The sequence below is a fragment of the Manacus candei genome, unplaced genomic scaffold (genome assembly GCF_025592945.1).
Source record: "Manacus candei isolate 608988 ecotype Guabito, Panama unplaced genomic scaffold, ASM2559294v1 h1tg000009l, whole genome shotgun sequence".
Classification (NCBI taxonomy): domain Eukaryota; kingdom Metazoa; phylum Chordata; class Aves; order Passeriformes; family Pipridae; genus Manacus; species Manacus candei.
In genome coordinates this window covers 5,640,027-5,662,136 of record NW_026138057.1, presented here as the reverse complement: position 1 = coordinate 5,662,136, position 22,110 = coordinate 5,640,027, and the positions used below count along the sequence as shown (strand labels likewise).

The 22,110-nt window shown below is 46.7% G+C and overlaps 4 protein-coding genes across 4 annotated transcripts; all 4 read left to right on the top strand.

The window, feature by feature from the left end:
* The first annotated feature begins 2,570 nt into the window (after positions 1 to 2,570).
* Positions 2,571 to 3,635, top strand: LOC127465838 (olfactory receptor 5V1-like). Its single transcript, XM_051776373.1, has one exon. The coding sequence runs from the start codon at positions 2,628 to 2,630 to the stop codon at positions 3,633 to 3,635; it is 1,008 nt and encodes a 335-aa protein (XP_051632333.1). The 5' UTR covers positions 2,571 to 2,627.
* Positions 3,636 to 7,283: 3,648 nt separating this feature from the next.
* Positions 7,284 to 10,546, top strand: LOC127465829 (olfactory receptor 4S2-like). The gene is made up of 2 exons (XM_051776363.1): positions 7,284 to 8,290; positions 10,257 to 10,546. The coding sequence occupies exons 1-2, from the start codon at positions 7,348 to 7,350 to the stop codon at positions 10,544 to 10,546; spliced, it is 1,233 nt and encodes a 410-aa protein (XP_051632323.1). The 5' UTR covers positions 7,284 to 7,347.
* Positions 10,547 to 14,598: 4,052 nt separating this feature from the next.
* Positions 14,599 to 15,525, top strand: LOC127466232 (olfactory receptor 1509-like). The gene has a single exon (XM_051776849.1). It carries the CDS (start codon positions 14,599 to 14,601, stop codon positions 15,523 to 15,525), a length of 927 nt encoding a protein of 308 aa, XP_051632809.1.
* A 5,342-nt stretch (positions 15,526 to 20,867) lies between these two features.
* LOC127465819 (olfactory receptor 5V1-like) lies at positions 20,868 to 21,862 on the top strand. The gene is given in 2 exon segments (XM_051776351.1): positions 20,868 to 20,994; positions 20,997 to 21,862. Coding segments are annotated over 2 exon segments (993 nt in total).
* Positions 21,863 to 22,110: the final 248 nt, after the last annotated feature.

Sequence of the window (22,110 nt, the reverse complement as noted above, 5' to 3'; positions counted from 1 at the left end):
TGCCCATACCAGCAGCTCCTATGGGATGGCAACATTAAAGGCATTTTTACACCACCCAAGGATCTCCAGGCTGCTTGGAGGCATTGCAAGATGAGGAATACGAGTGGGATTTTTATTGACTGGTTTACCCTGAGGCAGAAAGCTTAGCCCAAAGACCATCCTGTCTTTCTACTTCTATTGACCCAACTAAAAATACCCCTGGAAATACACACTGGAGCACTGGATGTAGAGCTGAGAGCCAGCAGTCCAAAAAGTAGTCCTGGGTGAGTGGCACCTTGATTTTGTGGGAGGTATTGCCCTCTCATGGCTGTTCAATGAAAAGTTGGGTCCCAGGCAGTGGAAGTGACATGAAGCCAGTGTAGGAAAATGGAAAGGCACAGCCCTCCTTCTCCTCACAGCTATGCATGGGATTGATCCCCTTGTTGCATCCCTTTCTGGTCTCTGGCTTTAACACAAAATTATTCTCTTCATTCTTTCTTGCAAAACTTCATGGGAAGTGTGAGGGTTTTTGGTCCTTGGGCCAACTGCAGCACACAGGCAAAGACCTGGACCACGTGGATTTATTCCAGACCCTTGGATAACTCCAATGTAGGGAATCCCAGAATGGTTGAGGTTGGAAGGGACATTAAAGATCATCGTGTTCCAGTGCCCTGCCATGGGCAGGGACACTTTCCACTAGACCAGGTTGCTCCAAGGCCTGTCCAACCTAGCCTGGAAAACTTGCAGGGATGGGGCAGCCACGGCTTCTCTGGGAAACTTGTGCCAGGAACTCCTCATCCTCACAGGGAAGAACTTCTTCCTAATATGTCCCTTAAATCTCTCATCCTTTAGTTCAAAAGTGTTCCCCCTTGTCCCATGGAAGATGCCTTAATTTTGAAAGAGTCACAGCCTGCAAACACAGCAAGCAAGCTTGAGAAATGATTGACAGGCAGTGTCATTCATGGGAACAGGGCAGAAACTACAGGCAGCTATTGCTGCAATAGGAACAGGCCTGTTCCTAGTCCTGGACATCACATGGGAAGTGATTCTCCCATAAACTAAGGCAGGGATGCTTTCTGGAACCAATTTTTTGATAGATCTCCAAAAGCAGTGCTGATCATTTGAGTTCCTTCCATTTCCAGCCCCCTTGGGCAACATTCTGAAAAAAAATACAACATACATGCAATTAAGGTAACACCCAAAAAAGCTTCAGAGACACTTGTCCCCAGACACACCTTCTTGTTTATAAACCTCATTAAAGAGGAGAGGTGCTCACCCTGGCAGCCCAGCCAGCCCTTCTGCCAGTGCTCACGGGGGTCTGGGTGAATATTGCTACACTGCCCAACCGGGACTCATCTCTTCCTTCCCAGTGAGAGAATTGTTCTGTCCTATGTAGATATTCCAATCCGATGGTGAAGGAAGAAAAAGGAGAGTTGTGTTTCCTGGGGATACTCAGGACTATCTATTACCTGTCATTAATTCTGTGGAGCAGTGAGTATTTCTGGGTTCTTTCTGTGGTATTTCACCTGGATGAGTTCCCCATCTGAAGAACCTGCCTTTTATTTCTGTTGACTAAAATATTCCCTTCTGTACTTTAAGCTCTGACTTTGGTCCCTCTCAAGCTTCTGTGAGAACATGAGAGCACAGAGGAGCCTGCCTTGGATGGGATATCATAATCACCTGTTAAATCTCTGTACCAATGAAATCTCTTACAAATGAGAACATGGGACAATAGTCACACCATCAGCCCCATAATCAAGCTCTAATCTCCAGAAAGGAGGCACTTATTCTGAACTTTGCTTTATCTCCCTATAGAGCTGATATGGAAATCCTTACCATAAATCCTGAGTTACATTCCAGGAAGCAATGCAGGATAAATGGGAAGACCCTTGAATGCCAAATGTAGTCTTCTTTGAATTGAAAAAAGAGGAAAAGTCCAGAGAGATCCTAAAAGTACTAATACTGTTATGGAAGTCTAGAGGGCAAAATGTAGAGAAAGGTGGGAAGTCTTGAATTGGATACCAGATTAAATCTCTTTTGACATCCCACTCGGTGAACCTGAAAGAATCAAAATCATAGAACCACAGAATGGTTTGGAAGGAAGGGACCTTCAAGACCCTCTAGTTCCAATCCTCTACCACGAGAAGGGACATTTTTCTCTTGATTATTAGGGATTTAATTCTTCTGTGGTAGCATTACTCCTCTAAAAATAAGTTTAACTGATAAGCTAGACACCTTTGGGGACACTGTTATCACTAAATAATTTATGCTGAAAGGCTTTCTAGGGATCTGTACCCCGCTCTCCTCACTCTGACAACCTTCAAAGACCACTCACCCTGCCTGCAACTGTGTCCAACTAAGCTGGACACCTCAGACAAGGTAAAACCAACTTTCAGCTCTTCAGGCTGAGATGACAACTTGCAAGAATTCAACATTTTGGATTCATGCCTTTGAAGCTTAATGCCTCCATTTTTCCTTTCACACTAGGTAGAGGTGGGGCAGATTTAGATTTGGAGTGTGGCAATGCAAGCTTGCAAATGTTTTTGAACTGCAAAACAGACCCCTTGCACTCTTCAGAAGGCGGGTGCAAATTTGACTAAGTCCCAACTTTTTCTCTCTTCCAGGGAAACCTCTGTCTCCTTTCCAGAATGAAAGACAAGATGCAGAGGCACAACCTCTCAGCAGTGTCTGAATTCATTCTCATCGGCCTTTCTGATGCTCCACACGTCCGTTTGCTCCTCTTTGTGCTGTTCCTGACCATTTATTTGGCCACCATGGCAGGCAACATCACAATCCTCCTTGCTGTCAGCACAGACACCCGCCTGCACAACCCCATGTACTTCTTCCTGGGCAACTTAGCCTTGCTGGATATCTTATGTCCTACTATCACCGGGCCCAAGATGCTGGGGGCCTTGTTGCTTGACAACAAGGGCATTTCCTTCAAGGGCTGCCTCTTCCAGCTCTTTTTCCTCATTCATGTGGTAGGCACAGAGATCTTCCTCTTGGCTGTCATGGCCTACGACCGCTACGTCGCCGTATGCCACCCCCTGAAGTACCCGAACATCATGAGGATGAAGCTGTGTGCTCACCTGGCCATTGGCACCTGGCTGGTAGGGTTTTTGAACTCCCTCCTGCACACCTCTTTGGTTTTTACCCTGCCTTTTTGTGACTCCAACCAAATGGACCAATATTACTGTGACATTCCTCCTGTGCTGGGCCTCTCCTGCTCGTCTACTTGGAGCAGGGAACTGGTGATTCTGGCAGTCGCTGGGGTGCTGGGGAGCGGCGCCTTTGTGCTCACTCTCACCTCTTATCTCTGCATCCTCCTGGCCATCCTGGCCACAAACTCCTCCCAGAGCAGGCACAAAGCCTTCTCCACCTGTGCTTCTCACCTGACCGTGGTTTGCCTTTTCTATGGGACCACCATCTGCACCTACATGCGTCCTTCCTCCACCTACTCACCCCAGCGGGATAGGATCGTTTCCATGCTCTATGGAATCCTCACCCCCCTGCTCAACCCCATCATCTACAGCCTGAGGAACAAAGAGCTGAGAAGTGCCCTAAGGAGAGGGATCAGACAGCTCAGAACGGCTGTCACAGCACAACAACACCTCGCCCAGTCTCGGGCGTCCTCTGCAGCTCCAGTAGTTGGATAGGAACTGCAGCTTGTGACTGACCTTCTAAAAATTAGATGCTGCAAGCCAAACTCATTGTTTGGGGCTCAAAACTTCTCCTGTGGGCTCAAAACTCCTTTTCTGGGCTCCCTTTGCAGTTAGCAGGGAGAACTGTGCACCTCCAGAGGGCCAAGCGGATGGCACAGCTTTGGGTCACGGTCACAGCAGGAGAAGACCTCAGTTGGGAAGGTTTTTCTCCCCTGAGCCCAGAGGAAGGTTAGGTGAGAGCACACAGGCGTTGGATGCATATTTTAGACCCCACTGCCGGGATCGGCACTGGGGCTCTGTCCCTGTCGCCATTCTCAGCACGGCCAGCGGGGGGCGCTGCCGGCCCCGGCTGTCCTCCCCTGAGGCCCCGGGTGCGGGAGAGGCCGAAAATGGAGATTTCCCCCCACCCAGCAGGGCAGGGCAAAGGGGAAAGAAGGGCCCTTTCGTTCCCACTAAACTCACGCTGGCTGCGGCTGGCTGCGGTCAGGACTGCCCCTTTTTCATCGATGAATTCTGAGCAGATTCAGGTTGCGGACAGAGCAGCGCGCAGGCAAGACGAGGCTGGAGAGCAGCCACATGACCAGAAAATACTCATCCGGTTTCTGATCCTCTTTCTCTGAAGGTCTCTTTTTGGCTGCTCTCACAAATGGATACCCCGGACCCTGTCTCTCACCACAGAGCTCTTCTCATATTCTTAGCCCTGTTGAGGGACTGCCCTGTTGGAACAGGGGGATGGAAATACAGGCAGCACCATCATCCAAACAAATGGAGGAAAAATGCATTTTTATTATGAAATCCTCCTATGAATCATCCCCTCTGCATTTACACTTTGAATTTGCCATTGAAAATCAGATACATATTTGTTCATCTTCCTTTCCCAAAGATTCTAAGACAGCTTTAACTTCCTCACCCAATAGTTCTTCCTTGAGTTGTTGCTGGTAGCCCTTATTAACCTGGTCAGGACTCCAGTGTAAAATGCTATTTAAATTAAAAGACTATTTGCACCCAGAGCACTATTTAACCTCCTCATAAATTGGAGGGTTTCTCTTTTCCCTGTATGGATCACTGGCATTCTGTGTCAGGAGATGGTCACATCACCTTGGCTGTTAATGGGCCATTCTAAACTGCAAGAAATGTCAACAAAACAAAGTCATGGGCAGTGGATGAAACTATTGACAGATGCCCATACATCAGAATTCAAAAATACACAGGAAACTTTAGAGCAGTGAGGAGTTTAAGTGATACTTAAATTCATTGCATCCTGGAATGGTTTGGGTTGGAAGGCACCTCAAAGATCATTGAATTCCAACCCACTCCATCAGCAGGGCCACCGACCACTAGACCAGGTTGCTCCCACCTGGCTTTGAACAATTCCAGAGATAGGGCATCCACAGCTTCTCTGGGCAACCTCTACCAGGGCCTCACCACCCTCACAGCCAACAATTCCTTCCCAATAGCCCATCTAACCCTCCCCTCTGGTACTTGAAAGCCACTCCCCCTAATTGATCAAGGGAAAGCCTGGACTTGCAAAGACTCAACTCAGCTGACTTGCACAGATGCACAAGAGCTGACTTCCTCCCCTCCCTCAGTTTCCCAGTTTGTAAAATAAGGGGTTTTTTCCTTACTCTGTAATTCCCTGACTTTTGCTGAAACTTGCAAGTTCATGCAAGAGACTTTATTCACTGGGCTGTCAGTGATGAAATTTCATGTCAAACAGGGACTTGGAGGGTCATCAAGAGGTGACCATCTTCTGTCTCTCTTCTACTTACTACTAGAGATCTCTGATTTTTTATTTATTTTTATTTTTTAATGAAGATTCCTGATGGATGTGGTTTGCTTTTTGAATAAAACCTGATTTAGAAGTCCTGTTTTATTTCTCACAAAACTATAAAGCCAAAGCAGTGGATCCAATGGGCCCCTTGGGACTTGGGAAAACCACAAATCCTGGTTTCATGATGGATTCTGGGAATGGTTAACTGGACTAGGTCACATCACATGCTTGTCCAGTTTAATATTCAGCTCATCCATTGCCTGTTAGCTCAAGGAATCCTGGAATCAGTCAGGTTGGAAAAGCCCTCTAAGATCAGCGAGTCCAACAGTTCCCCCAGCACTGCCAAGGCCACCACTAAACCATGGCCCCAAGTGCCACATCCACACAAGTTTGAAACCCCTTCAGCACCCTCTCAGTGAAGAAAGTTTTCCTACTATCTGATGTAAACTTCCCCTCCCAGGACAGGATTAATTTCTCCTCCTTCCCAACTTCCTCTCATTCAGCCTTCACACCTCCCTCCTGCAGCCCCAAGAGCCCTGCAGAGGAGACATTTCCTTGGAGAGGCTGCAGGAGTTCTACAGAAACAGGGAATTAAGCCCTTGAGGTGGGAGATTTCCTTGGAGATGCTTAAGAAGAGCTACATAAACAATTTTCTTCTCAGCCTTCTCTCTGCTTGCTGGGCTGGGTGTGCAGCCTTCAGTGCCCACCCATCTCCAAGCAGCCTCCAAAGCAGCTCTCGTGGGCAGGAAACATCCAGATACACCTGCTGATACAGGAAAGCAAGAAATTCAATTAGGTGGGATTATTGCACCTCCTAAGCAAGCACTGCAAGCTTTCCAGAGGCTGTTCTCTCTTTTTGAAAGAATGGGCTTTATCTCATTCATCCCAGGAAAGGCAGAGGTTGAGGAGATAAAATCTTGCAGCCCTTACACAAACAATTAGATCTTCAAACACAGAGAAGGTAAGTTTTCCACATTCTCTGCATCCTTTCCCTTTTTTCCTTCCTATTTTCTTTCCTATTTCTGCTTTCCTTTCCTCTTTCCCCCCCTCATTTAACAAATGTGAAAATACAAAGAAGAAATTTTCACTGAACCATCTCCGGCTCTCTTTGCCCAGAACCACATCCAGAGCCAGTCCTGCAGTCCCAAATTAAGTTCTTTAATTCTCTTTCCCATTAACCACCTGAGATTTTAGGGGAAAACACTTGCAAGAAGGAGGTGGTGCAAGTTCTCATCCTTTCTTGAAATTAAAACAGTCCACATTGTATTTCTTTCATATTGCAGTTGACTACATTATATCACATACCTCTAATCCGTCCCTTAAAAGATACTTTTAGAGGGAAGACCTCTAAATTTTGCCCCCTTTCTTGAATACCTTTTCCCTCCTGCCAGTACAACTGGAAGCAGAGGAAAAGTCCCAAAGTTGCCCAACTTCCTCTCTAGGTTTCCCTTTGTGGGCAATTTTGAGAGCAATTTTGGGTTTTCTCCATTTCCTATGGGTTGAGCAGCTTTTTGCCTGCACAAGAGTTTCTGATTTTGAAATTGTAAAGCAAAAGCCTGCATCAGATGGACCCAATACCAGAAGGAGTGAGTGGGTGGTATCCCTGCCCATGGCAGGTAGGTTGGAGCGAGATGGTCTTGAAGGTCCCTTCCAACCCACTCCAGGATTCTATGGTTCTATGGCTGAAGTCTCATGCAAGGTAGAGGGGGAAGGAAACAAAAATCAACAACAGAAATCAAACAAACATAAAAAACCAACCAACCAACCAAAAAAAAACACTCTTGATAAACTTAATTCTAATCCTACACATTTCTTAGTGTGACGGTACTTCTGATCAAGAATTCATTTTTAATCATAAAAAAACCTGAAGAATTGTTTTGCCTTTATTTTTCCACATTCCCAGGTGTTGCATCGAATATCCCCCAACACCTTAACATGGACAACGCCAGCAGCGTGAAGGAATTCATCCTCCTGGGCTTCTCGGAGAACCAGGGGCTGCAGAAAATATATTCAGTGCTCTTTCTGGCTTTCTATCTGATCACTGTGGCAGGAAATCTGCTCATAGTGGTCACTGTCATCAGCAGCCAGGGCCTCAACTCGCCCATGTACTTCTTCCTCTGCTACCTGTCCTTTGTAGACATCTGCTACTCCTCCACCACGGCTCCCAAAATGATTGCTGGCCTGTTGGGGGGGAGTAAAAGCATCTCCTTCGTGGGCTGCATGGCCCAGCTCTTTGGGTTTCACTTCTTTGGCTGCGCTGAGATCTTCCTCCTCACGGCCATGGCCTACGACCGCTACGTTGCCATCTGCAGGCCCCTCCACTACGCCGCCCTCATGAGCGGCCGCACCTGTGGCCTCATGGTGCTGGGCTCGTGGCTCGGGGCCTTCTTCCACTCCACCCTGCAGCTCCTTCTCACCATTTGCCTCCCGTTCTGTGGCCCAAACAAAATCAATCACTACTTCTGTGATGTCCACCCCCTGCTCCGCCTGGCCTGTGCCGACACCCGTGCCGTGGGCGCTGCCGAGGTGGTCAACGGTGGCTTGATAACTCTGAGTGCTTTTGCCATCCTGGTCTCGTCCTATGTTGTCATCCTGCTTTCCTTGAAAGGTCAGACAGCTGCAGGGTGGCACAAGGCCCTCTCCACCTGCGGCTCCCACATCACCGTGGTGATCCTGTTCTTCGGGCCATGCACGTTCATCTACATCCGCCCCTCCAGCAACCTGGTGGAGGACAAAGACGTGGCTGTGTTCTACTCCATCATCACACCCATGCTGAACCCTCTCATCTACACCCTCAGGAACCAGGAAGTGAAGAGTGCCATGAGAAAGCTGTGGAGCAGAAAAGTGGGAAGCCAAAATGCAAAGGTGCAGGACCATAGTCATGTTGTGAAAAGATCGGAGAAAATCGAGCATCTTTGGCTATGATTTCTTTTGTGACAATTCCTCACGACCTGCCCTTTAAAGGACAGCTTGCTGGGAGCTCCTGCTCTAATTAGGAAGGCACTAAAGGTTTATTTGCTGAGGGGAAAGACACTGTGAACTCTGTGATGAGCTGGCATTCCCTGTCTATTCTTTGTCAACAAGCACAGGTGCAGACCAGGGCCTCTTGAGCACAAACTCAACACCAGTGTTGAAATAAATACTATCAAAAGGACTGAAAATGTTGTCCAGGTAGAGCATCCCATTAAAAAAACAAACACAAAAACCTGATATTATGTGGGAGTTGAGTCCTTTGCTGATGCAAGTAATGGGAGAGGAAACTTCTCCCCTTCCCCTCTCCCCTCAACAAATCCTTTCTGAAGTGTTCCAGACCAGGTTGGATGGGGCTTGGAGCAACCTGGGTTAAGGGAAGGTCTCCCTGCCCATAGCAGGGGGTGGAACGAGATGGTCTTTAAGGTCCCTTCCAACCTAAACAGATATTCTAGAATCCTACAAGTCTATTTACTTCTCCCATCCCTGCTGCCATCCTTCCAACCCTACCCTCTATCTTTCAGCTCGGCCTCATGTCTTTCATTTTCATCTTTAGACGAATAGAGAATCACACATCTAATGAAAGACACTTTCCTGACTGTTAAAAATTATGGAGTCACCAATGTAGGGCTTTGGAGGCACAAATTCATGGGAGAATAATAATAAAAAAGAATTGTTTAGCAACTATTCCAGTAGCCAAAATAACTCCTTGCTTTAAGTAGGGTTGAAGGTTACAAGATGTTTCCAGCCCAAGACAGGGTCAGGATAACACACAAAAATGTCCTTTATAACAAACACACACACACAAATTAAAATATATAATTGCTTTTAGCTTGTATAGTATTTATTTGTGTAAATAAAATGTACATATGCTTCCCCCTTCCCCTATAGAAGCCTCTGGCCTGAAAGATTTTCTCTTCGGTGTTGGGATAAATTGTGGGAAGGGGTGGGGGAAGCCTGGAAGTTGGATTTTGGATTTCTAATGTGGCTCAAACTGCCACAATAACACACACACACAAAATACTAAAAATATTTAAAAATCAATTTTTAAATGCTTTGGAGGTGAACACCAATGGGGTTTTTGGAGGTCTCATTTCTGCGTGCTGCTGAGCAAGTATTCCTCCAGAGTTTATGGAAGGTGTCACTGAAAGCAGCATTAGGCTTCTCCACATTTTGTTAAGAATTCTTAGAAAAACTTCAGACTTGAGCTAAAAAGTTGCTTCTGTGCTTTGCACTGTGGCAGTAAAAATTACTGATAGGAAGAGAGGAATTCACCACAAACCTTTCCAACTTTTTGAAGTCATTTCCTGTGTTACTTCTTGTTTCAAATTTATATTCATCAGGCATCTAAGGGATAGCATCTGTAGCACAGGTGTGATTTTTGGGTTTTTTTGTGCAGTGGTAAGAGCGAGTTAATAAGAAATAAGGATGCAGATGAGAAATAGCTTAGGACAGAAAGCAGAATTTATACAAATTTATAGAAAATTTATATATATGAGACATGTATGAGACATCCTACGTAAGAGACATCTTTACTCCAACACTTCTCTCCAGACACTCCCCTAAGAACTATCCAAAGAACAATTTGAGCTCCTTGTCCACTGATGATTTCTGACAAAACTTCATTTGCCTCTGGGATCTCCTTACTCCTGAGAGTCTTGGGCTTCTGCTACAGAAATACTTGTTCTTGTAGATGCTCTTGCAGGTTGTTGGTTTTTTTTTCCAGACTGGGGAATTCAGACAGAGACTGGACCACTATTTCTGCCATGTCCACTCTTGTCTGGTGCTGACCTGCGCTGACACCTACACCAGCAGTGTCGGCGTAGCTGTCAGCAGTGGCATGATTTCCCTGGGCTCTTTTGTTGTCCTTGCAGTATCCTATACTGCTATCCTGCTTTCCTTGAGGACACACTCTCCCAAAGGGTGGCTCAAAGCTCTCGACACAAGCTCTTCCCACATCATGGCCGTCACCCTGTTCTTTGGACCCTGCATTTTCATCTACCTGTGCCCTTCTGCCACCTGCCTGGCAGACAAGGTGGTCTCTGTCTTCTACACCATCATCACACCCATGCTCAACCCCTTCAGCTACACCCTGAGAAACCAAGAGGTGAAAAACAGCATGAAAAAGTTGTGGAGCAGGACAGTGAGGAGGAGTGAGAAATGAAAGGACACGGCAATGTTTGTAAGATGACAGGAGCTTAAGACATCATGGGGAGGGAAAGAAAAACTGGTATTTGGTGGAAGTTTGGTGATTTGCTGCTGCCAATTACTGGAGGGGAATCTTTCCTTCTTCCTCTACCAGTGCAATTTCCAGTGAAATCATTACTATTCCGATTCAATATCAGTATCATGATAAAATGTTCATCAGGGTAAGAGCTGAAAGCTTTCCTACAGGAGTCAGTGTGAATGCTCCCATTTTGATAGATTTGCTATCTTCTGGTGAATGTGCTGTCTCCTTCAGATTTGTTCTCCCTCCTGCCCCTGGGTGCTCAAATACTCCACTAGGAGGTCCACTGCCAACAACTGGAAGACATGCAAATTAATGCCCACCTCCAAAAACCACTCCTGTACAATAAACAGGAAATTATGGCTATTATTGGTTGGATCAACTTTATTTCAAGGAATCCTGAGACACTGATTTGATGTCACAGGTGACCCTTATCAGGGCAGCAGCCTGAGCATGGTTAAAGAGCACAGGCATGGTTGATCTGTCTGTTGGAGCCCCTCTGCTCTGAAGACAGGCTAGGACAGCTGGGGGTGTTCAGCCTGCAGAAGAGAAGGCTCTGGGGAGACCTTAGAGCCCCTTGCAGTGCCTGAAGAGGCTCCAAGAGAGCTGGACAGGGACTTTGGACAAGGGCCTGGAGTGACAGGACAAGGAGGACAAGCCATTTCCAGTACAGAAATGTAGAAATGACCCCAGAATCTCACAACTCTGGGCAATGCCCTTCTACTGCAAATTGACTGGCTGTGGTCAAGGCATGAATTTTCTAAAAACTTCTATTGGCCCTAAAATTTTGGAAAGGGAAGCAGAGGAATGAGATGTCCTTAAAATAGTTGACAACATACTCATTTGCCTAAAAGTAATTGGCAACACGTGGAGATGAAATACAGCAGCAAGTCCTTGGCACTTTATGATGGCAGTAAAATTAGAAGTAAAACATCATTACATGAACAAAAAAGTGTTAGAATTTCTCTATATGTCCATCAGAATAGGAAGACAAAGAGGTAACCAGGACTGGCAGAAGAGGAAGGGTTTATCTTCACTGTGTAAAACTAAACCCAGGGGTGCAGTCAATAAGACTTTCTTTCTGGATTGGAGGAGCAGCCCCTGAAGATGGAGCAGAAATGACCTTCAAATTCAATAATCACATTCATTCTTTTTAGAGATTACATGCTTTCAGAGACTAGATTCTAGGCTTTAAAATTCATGCCATAGGTTTGATTCCTTGGCTGGCTGCTGGAACACTCCCACAGCCCCTCTCTCACTCATCCTCAGCTGGCTATGGGAAGAAATTGAAAGAAAAAAATTGAAATAAAAAATGCTGAGATAAAGATGGGGGATCTCTTCTCAATTAACACCATGTCTGGAAGAATCAGTTCAATCTGATTTGAACTTGAGCCACAGTTCTCAGTGAGATATCCCCACAGATATGATGGTCTGCCCAGACCTTCCTTTGACTTGGGGAGTGAACATTCATATTTGGTCATGTTTACATCTCATCCTGGTGAGGCATTGATCCAGTCTATCCCTGGGAAACCAGGACTCCCTGTCCTGGCCCTGAAGCTCTCTGATCTCAAGCAACATTTCCTGCTGCCTCACACTGGCTCAATGCACAGATCAGTGGTAGAACCCTACATTTGCCATTTTATTACTAGAAACTTCAGGCTTTGTTTCATACAAAGGTCTTGTGAGTGCTTGGAAGTGTGTGGTGTTTTCTCCTCTCTTCATCAACCCCCAGGACTCCACTCACAAAAGGTCCTCAAGTGACTTGGGACCCAACCAAGGGACCCAACCAGCAAAACTATTTAATAAGGCCCTCAGGGACCTGCTTGCAGTTTGCTAATGACACATTTCTCTCAGGTCCAACTCTCTTTTGCCTGTGTTTAGTCCCTAGTATGTTCCAGGAGTATTTATAGGCTGTGCTGGGGTGGGGTGACTTCAGGGAGAAGGAAGATGGAGGAAATGCAGAGCTCTCTTCCAAAAGCCTTGGAGATGTTCCCTCATTGGATCTCTCAGTGTAAGTGACAGACAGAAAACAGGACATTGATGCCATCACAGTAAAACCTGCCTGGCAAGAAAAAAACCTGCCTTGAAAAATACCTGAAGCAAGTTTCGGTGCAACAAGTAAAATAAGAGCCAGGATTGCAAGCAGGAGGAAGAAGAGTGGAACAATTCCCTGACCTGTCTGGTGAAGAACTCGGAACATGGAGTGAATGATTTCAAATGTTTTCAGGCAACAAATGTGGAGCTCAGAAAGTTGATGTAGCAACATTTAGGAACTGGGTACTGTAGGAAGCATTTTTTCTCTCCTTTCCTTATGTTCTTCATGTCAGCCATGTGTATTAAAGCACATGTGTGTGGTGGTGTTTGTTTATGTGAAAGGCAGAGAGAAATCCTTGGTAAAGTGTTGAAAAATATGCAGAAACATGTAAATGCTAAATGTTGGCCATTGGGATCCTTTAAGGCAGCTTTATTTAATGCTGATGGCATCCTAGACATCTGGCCTGGGGCAGGTATCTGCTCTCCATTTGCACTCAAGGACAGAGGGACAATCTTTGATGGGCTAAATCATCTCCCTGTGGTGTAATGACCGAATAAAGGTCAACTGAGCTGTGTCTTTAAGGTGTTTCTTCCTCTTTCTTGACTACACCGGGAGGCAGAGCTGCTACACACCAACTGTGATGTCTGTTCTGAGCTCTCTGTGTAGTGCAACCTTAGGGTGGCTGTAGACTCTTCACCCTTTCTGCAGCTCTGGAAAACTACTGATCCCATGGGAAAGTGGGAGGGAAAAGTAGGATCATTCCTAAACTGATGCTGTGATTTGCAGACAGATATTCTGAATTCTGTGCTGAGATCTACCAGAAAGGGAGAGAAAATAGAGCAAGACCTGAGGAAAGTGCAAAAGGCAAGAGGCACGCAAGAAAAACAGACTCTGGTTTCTTGCTAGTAACCTCCTGCTTGCTGAGTTAGAAACTCTTGGGCACAAATGAGCAGCAAAGGAATTTCCTGGTGGGATTGTAAATGGAAATGGGCATTCCTCTGCTGGTCCCATTTGAACCTCCCCAAGACAGTGAGTGTATTTGTCTACTGGAGAACTTTAACAATTCCTTTAAAAAATAAAGAGGTAGAGAAACTGGGCAGGGGTTTGCAGCTTCTGCTTTGTTAGAGACCCTAATTTTGGGAGGGAGGGTGTGTTCTGATAACAGCAGGCCTAAGGGAGCACTCAAGCTTCCAAACAGCTGCTGGCTCGGGGGAGAGCATTTCCAGTGAGGAACCTGCTTTCTGTGCATATATTTCCAGTTTCAGAGTGGATGAGCTAACTAGAGAGTCCTTTCCTCAATTTAGAGGAGAGCCATTAGGAAAAGAACATGCAGCATCTCGTGCCTGAGCCATATATTGTAGAGAAGATGCTTGAGCATGGCAGGATTTACTTCCATCCTAGCCCTTCCAATTCCCAGCAGATAAAAGGACACTGTAGCATTTTTCCAGCTCTCTGTTCTGTGAGAGTAGGATGTGGTGGAATTGCCATCCCTTCAGGGTTTGAAGTGACATGTGCATGTGGCACTTGGGGACATGGTTGAGTGGTGGGCTTGGCAGTGCTGAGGGAAGGGTTGGACTCCATGATCTCAGAGATCTTTTCAACCTCAATGATTCCATGATTCTGGGATTCCTCCCTGACAGAATGGGAGCACACATTTGTCACAACAACTACAGTGCAGGAAAACAGTGGGTTCAGGGCTGAGGGTCAGTGTGGAGGGGTCAGAGATCTGAAACGGGAGCGGGAAGGCAGAGGAGCAGGGGACAGTGCTCTTTGCAAACGCTGCTCACTGTGATTTAGGACATGACACTGTGCTTTCTGTAGCAGGAAAAACAGCAGCAAATGCACGCTGCTGTCACCATCCATGACCCTTGGAGCTGTAGCACATTCCCTTCTTCTGCTGGCCAGCCCATGACTGCCCCCCAACACCTGTGCCATGGGAGCCTGAGCTGCAGCCATGGCACGGAGCAACTTCTCCCAGGTGACTGAATTCATCCTCCTGGGGCTCTCTGACACCAAGGAGCTGCAAGTCGTCTTCTTCAGCATCTTCTTCCTGGCCTACACCATGGTTCTGCTGGGGAACCTTCTCATCATTGTGACAGTCAGGACTGACCCCAAGCTCTCCTCACCCATGTACTTTCTCCTCTGCAACCTGTCCTTCCTTGATATCTGCTACACCTCTGTCACCGTTCCCAGGATGCTGGTGGACCTGCTCTCCCGCAGGAAGGCCATTGTGTTTGAAGGCTGCATCGCCCAGCTCTTCTTCCTGCACTTTGTTGGCTCCTCGGAGATGTTCCTCCTGGCCGTGATGGCCTACGACCGCTACACGGCCATCTGCAAGCCCCTGCACTACACGGCCATCATGAGCCGCTGGGCCTGCTGGCTGCTGGTCTGCTCCTGCTGGGCAGGGGGGTTCCTGCACTCCATCACCCAGACTTGGCTCACAATCCAGCTCCCCTTCTGCGGCCCCAACACCATCGACAGCTACTTCTGCGACGTGCAGCCCGTCATCCGCCTGGCCTGCGCCGACATCTACCTCACCCAGTGGCTCATGGCCTCCAACAGCGGCCTCATCTCCCTGGGCTGCTTCCTGCTGCTGCTCACCTCCTACACGCTCCTCCTGCTCTCCCTCCAGGGACGCCTCACCCAGGGCCACTGCAAGGCGCTCTCCACCTGCGCCTCGCACCTGCTGGTCGTCACCCTCTTCTTCCTGCCCTGTATCTTCATCTACCTGAGGCCCCCCTGCACCTTCCCCTTCGACAAGTACGTCTGTGTCATCTACACCATCTTGTCCCCGCTGATGAACCCCCTCATCTACACCCTGAGGAATAACGAGGTGAAGGAATCCATGCAGAGGCTCTGGAAGTGCTGCAGCGTCTTCTGAGACCTGCACCTGGCGTGACGTTCCTACAGACTGATGGCTTGGTGACTAATGCCTCCACCCTTCAAATTAGGTGTGTGGATATATACATACACATATATAAATATTCATATTAAAAATCCGTGTTGAAAAATTGAAACTTTTTAAAATATTAAAAATCCACGTTGAAAAAACCAAAACTTTCTAAACTGTTTCATTTGCGTGGGATCATAAGTTTCAAATAAATAAATCAAGCACAAGCATTTCCTCTCTCTCTGCCGTGTTGTTACTGTGCTGTGACAGCAGATGGCAGAGGCACATGCACTTAGTGTCCCCAAACTCCCCCACTGACACTGATGTTCTCAGGTGAAGGCAGAGACAGTGCAGACATTGTTTGTAGGATTTTCTTCAGACATATAAGGATGGGAACTCTTTTAACCTTTCAGAACATAGTCCTGATTCTCTCACTGAAGTGCATTATTAAAAACATATAAGAGACAAAATCTAGAGGAAGGAGAGGGATTTTGGACCAGAACATGCAGTGACAGGCCAAAGGGGAATGGCTTCACACTGACAGAGGGTGGGTTTCAATTGGATGTTAGGAGGAAATTCTTCCCTGTAAGGGGAGTGAGGCCCTGGCACAGGATGCCCAGAGAAGCTGTGGCTGCCCCATCCCTGCAAGTGTTCAAGACCACGTTGGACAGGGCTTGGAGCAACCTGGGCTAGTGGAAGTGGTTCCTGCCCATGGCAGGGGGTGGGACTGGATGATTTTTACAGTTCCTTCCAATCCAAACCATCCAGGGATTCTGTGATCCTATGAAGGAGTGACCCAATCCAGCATTCTGCCTGGGGAGATAACAACAGGGTTTGGGGAAGAAGATTAAGGAGAAGGCAGTAGGATTTTGTTCTGTGATGTGTTTTTTAATAAGCAACATTTCCACCTCACAGTAATTAAGTTTCTCTATTTCTGAGGGCAGCAATGACATCACCAAATCCATCAGGGTTGGAAGTGCAGTGGCTGCACCAACCAGAATAATTTAGGATTGGATTCATCCCATCAAAATTAGAATCACAGAATTATTTACATTGGAAAAGCCCTCTAAGACCAGCAAGTCCATCCCTTCCCCCAGCACTGCCAAGGCCACCACTAACCCACAGCCCCAAGTGCCACATCCACGTGCCTTTTAAATCCCACAGCGATGGTGATTCCACCACTGCCCTGGGCAGCTGTGCCAGGGCTGGACAACCCTTCTAGGAAGAAAGTTTTCCCAATATCCAATCTAAATTGTTGCAAAGGAAGTGGGAGGCTCAAATTCCTCTCTTAAATTAGCCCTTGCTCTCACACCAGCAGAAAGAAGAGGAAGATCAGAAGCATCAGGGAGTCCCTGATCCTCCTGCTTAAGAGAGATTTCCACCTATCTCCCATCTTGATGCAAATCAGACTTCATTTGAATGGTGAATTCCTACTTAGAATCATGATTGGATCACCATGGAATGGTTTGGATTGGAAGGGAGTTTTTCTCTTTAGTATTAGAGGGAAATGCTGAAATATTAAAATGTCCTCCAGGTCAATTGGGTAAATTTCAATGGAGAAAAAAATTAAAAGGTATCCCTGTGATAATTTTTAAGAATTCCAATCAAGTTTTTATTAGACATTTCAGAATGTATATTATAGAAATCACATACAATCTTATCATATTTCATAAAATTCTGGTTGAGGTGGCATAAAATTAGGCAGGAAATCACACCCAGAGACTGGTCACCCAGTTTTGGACTACATGTTTTGTGTTCCAATGACATCTCCCAGCTCAGCTTTAACAAAAAACCAAATGAAAATTCCATCTTTTTGGTGTCCCTTCCCATGGCAGGGGTTGGAATGAACGAGCTTTAAGGTCCCTTCCAACCCAAACCATTCTGGGAAGACAAACAATTCAATGCAATTGATTTTTCTCTCCAGGAAACATCTTGGTATGACTTTAATAAGGCCCCAGTTGGTGCTGTTAAAAAGTTGGGCCTGACAAATTGCAAAGGTGCAACTTTGGCAGTTGAGTTTGGAAGCGTCTGGAAATTGGCTCCACCGCGCATCATTAAAAGCACAAGTTCTTTCTCTCCTGGAAATTAGCAGCTCTGAGCTCACTGTCATCCAGAGGACAGGGGAAAATGGCCTCAAAGGGCAAAAATATTCCCTTGACAACTGCTAGGATCTCTACAATGCTTTTGTTAAATGCCAAGTCAACTGAAGAAATCCCCGTCTAATCAATTTTGTTTCAAGACCATGGGACTGAAACACAAATGGACATCAGAGAAAAGGGACTGCAGTCAGTCTGGGCTCACCATAAGCATTTCTAGGTGGAAAACTCAAGGCTTAACAAGGCTGGGTAGTCCTAGAATGGTTAAAATCAAATCCCTTTGCTTGTGTTACACGGGGGATGGTCCTGGTGTGGCAGGAGGGGAGGGCAACAGGGCTAATCCAGCATATCATCAACTGGGGCACATCTGCATTCTGCAAATAGAGAATTTTTTTCTCTGTTTTGGGGGTGTTTTGTGGGTTGTTTTTTAATAACTGGTTTTAGAATAGAATAGAATGTAAGAACTGGAACTTTCAACTGTGCCTCCTCAGCCAGGGATTCCTTCTTGAGTCCACAGCTCACAAATTGCCTTGTACCAAGTGGCTTGGAATGACGGAGCAATTTGGATGAACAAGACACAGAAAGAGTTTTCACTGGGCTGCCCATACCAGCAGCTCCCATGGGATGGCAACATTAAAGGCATTTTTACACCACCCAAGGATCTCCAGGCTGCTTGGAGGCATTGCAAGATGAGGAATACGAGTGGGACTTTTATTGACTGGTTTACCCTGAGGCAGAAAGCTTAGCCCAAAGACTATCCTGTCTTTCTACTTCTATTGACCCAACTAAAAATACCCCTGGAAATACACACTGGAGTACTGGATGTAGAGCTGAGAGCCAGTAGTCCAAAAAGTAGTCCTGGGTGAGTGGCACCTTGATTTTGTGGGAGGTATTGCCCTCTCATGGCTGTTCAATGAAAAGTTGGGCCCCAGGCAGTGGAAGTGACATGAAGCCAGTGTAGGAAAATGGAAAGGCACAGCCCTCCTTCTCCTCACAGCTATGCATGGGATTGATCCCCTTGTTGCATCCCTTTCTGGCCTCTGGCTTTAACACAAAATTATTCTCTTCATTCTTTCTTGCAAAACTTCATGGGAAGTGTGAGGGTTTATGGTCCTTGGGCCAACTGCAGCACACAGGCAAAGACCTGGACCATGTGGATTTATTCCAGACCCTTGGATAACTCCAATGTAGGGAATCCCAGAATGGTTGAGGTTGGAAGGGACATTAAAGATCATTGTGTTCCAGTGCCCTGCCATGGGCATGGACACTTTCCACTAGACCAGGTTGCTCCAAGGCCTGTCCAACCTAGTCTGGAAAACTTCCAGGGATGGGGCAGCCACGGCTTCTCTGGGAAACTTGTGCCAGGAACTCCTCATCCTCACAGGGAAGAACTTCTTCCTAATATGTCCCTTAAATCTCTCATCCTTTAGTTCAAAAGCGTTCCCCCTTGTCCCATGGAAGATGCCTTAATTTTGAAAGAGTCACGGCCTGCAAACACAGCAAGCAAGCTTGAGAAATGATTGACAGGCAGTGTCATTCATGGGAACAGGGCAGAAACTACAGGCAGGTATTGCTGCAATAGGAACAGGCCTGTTCCTAGTCCTGGACATCACATGGGAAGTGATTCTCCCATAAACTAAGGCAGGGATGCTTTCTGGAACCAATTTTTTGATAGCTCTCCAAAAGCAGTGCTGATCATTTGAGTTCCTTCCATTTCCAGCCCCCTTGGGCAACATTCTGAAAAAAAAAAAAAAACATACATGCAATTAAGGTAACATCCAAAAAAGCTTCAGAGACACTTGTCCCCAGACACACCTTCTTGTTTATAAACCTCATTAAAGAGGAGAGGTGCTCACCCTGGCAGCCCAGCCAGCCCTTCTGCCAGTGCTCACGGGGGTCTGGGTGAATATTGCTACACTGCCCAACCTGGACTCATCTCTTCCTTCACAATGAAAGAATTGTTCTGTCCTATGTAGATATTCCAATCCGATGGTGAAGGAAGAAAAAGGAGAGTTGTGTTTCCTGGGGATACTCAGGACTATCTATTACCTGTCGTTAATTCTGTGGAGTAGTGAGTATTTCTGGGTTCTTTCTGTGGTATTTCACCTGGATGAGTTCCCCATCTGGAGAACCTGCCTTTTATTTCTGTTGACTAAAATATTCCCTTCTGTACTTTAAGCTCTGACTTTGGTCCCTCTCAAGCTTCTGTGAGAACATGAGAGCACAGAGGAGCCTGCCTTGGATGGGATATCATAATCACCTGTTAAATCTCTGTACCAATGAAATCTCTTACAAATGAGAACGTGGGACAATAGTCACACCAACAGCCCCATAATCAAGCTCTAATCTCCAGAAAGGAGGCACTTATTCTGAACTTTGCTTTATCTCCCTATAGAGCTGATATGGAAATCCTTACCATAAATCCTGAGTTACATTCCAGGAAGCAATGCAGGACAAATGGGAAGACCCTTGAATGCCAAATGTAGTCTTCTTTGAATTGAAAAGTCCAGAGAGATCCTAAGAGGACAAATTCTGTTATGGAAGTCTAGAGGGCAAAATGTAGAGAAAGGTGGGAAGTCTTGAATTGGATACCAGATTAGATCCCTTTTTACATCCCACTGGATAAACCTGAAAGAACCAAAATCATAGAACCACAGAATGGTTTGGAAGGAAGGGACCTTCAAGACCCTCTAGTTCCAACCCTCTGCCATGAGAAGGGACATTTTTCTCTTGATTATTAGGGATTTAATTCTTCTGTGGTAGCATTACTCCTCTAAAAATAAGTTTTAGTTTCAGCTGATAAACGAGACACCTTTGGGGACACTGTTATCACTAAATAATTTATGCTGAAAGGCTTTCTAGGGATCTGTACCCCGCTCTCCTCACTCTGACAACTTTCAAAGACCACTCACCCTGCCTGCAACTGTGTCCAACCAAGCTGGACACCTCAGACAAGGTAAAACCAACTTTCAACTCTTCAGGCTGAGATGACAACTTGCAAGAATTCAACATTTTGGATTCATGCCTTTGAAGCTTAATGCCTCCATTTTTCCTTTCACACTAGGTAGAGGTGGGGCAGATTTAGATTTGGAGTGTGGCAATGCAAGCTTGCAAATGTTTTTGAACTGCAAAACAGACCCCTTGCACTCTTCAGAAGGTGGGTGCAAATTTGACTAAGTCCCAACTTTTTCTCTCTTCCAGGGAAACCTCTGTCTCCTTTCCAGAATGAAAGACAAGATGCAGAGGCACAACCTCTCAGCAGTGTCTGAATTCATTCTCATCGGCCTTTCTGATGCTCCACACATCCGTTTGCTCCTCTTTGTGCTGTTCCTGACCATTTATTTGGCCACCATGGCAGGCAAATCACAATCCTCCTTGCTGTCAGCACAGACACCCGCCTGCACAACCCCATGTACTTCTTCCTGGGCAACTTAGCCTTGCTGGATATCTTATGTCCTACTATCACCGTGCCCAAGATGCTGGGAGCCTTGTTGCTTGACAACAAGGGCATTTCCTTCAAGGGCTGCCTCTTCCAGCTCTTTTTCCTCATTCATGTGGTAGGCACAGAGATCTTCCTCTTGGCTGTCATGGCCTACGACCGCTACGTCGCCGTATGCCACCCCCTGAAGTACCCGAACATCATGAGGATGAAGCTGTGTGCTCACCTGGCCATTGGCACCTGGCTGGTAGGGTTTTTGAACTCCCTCCTGCACACCTCTTTGGTTTTTACCCTGCCTTTTTGTGACTCCAACCAAGTGGACCAATATTACTGTGACATTCCTCCTGTGCTGGGCCTCTCCTGCTCGTCTACTTGGAGCAGGGAACTGGTGATTCTGGCAGTCGCTGGGGTGCTGGGGAGCGGCGCCTTTGTGCTCACTCTCACCTCTTATCTCTGCATCCTCCTGGCCATCCTGGCCACAAACTCCTCCCAGAGCAGGCACAAAGCCTTCTCCACCTGTGCTTCTCACCTGACCGTGGTTTGCCTTTTCTATGGGACCACCATCTGCACCTACGTGCGCCCTTCCTCCACCTACTCACCTCAGCGGGATAGGATCGTTTCCATGCTCTATGGAATCCTCACCCCCCTGCTCAACCCCATCATCTACAGCCTGAGGAACAAAGAGCTGAGAAGTGCCCTAAGGAGAGGGATCAGACAGCTCAGAACGGCTGTCACAGCACAACAACACCTCGCCCAGTCTCGGGCGTCCTCTGCAGCTCCAGCAGTTGGATAGGAACTGCAGCTTGTGACTGACCTTCTAAAAATTAGATGCTGCAAGCCAAACTCATTGTTTGGGGTTCAAAACTCCTCATCTGGGCTCAAAACTCCTTTTCTGGGCTCCCTTTGCAGTTAGCAGGGAGAACTGTGCACCTCCAGAGGGCCAAGCGGATGGCACAGCTTTGGGTCACGGTCACAGCAGGAGAAGACCTCAGTTGGGAAGGTTTTTCTCCCCTGGGCCCAGAGGAAGGTTAGGTGAGAGCA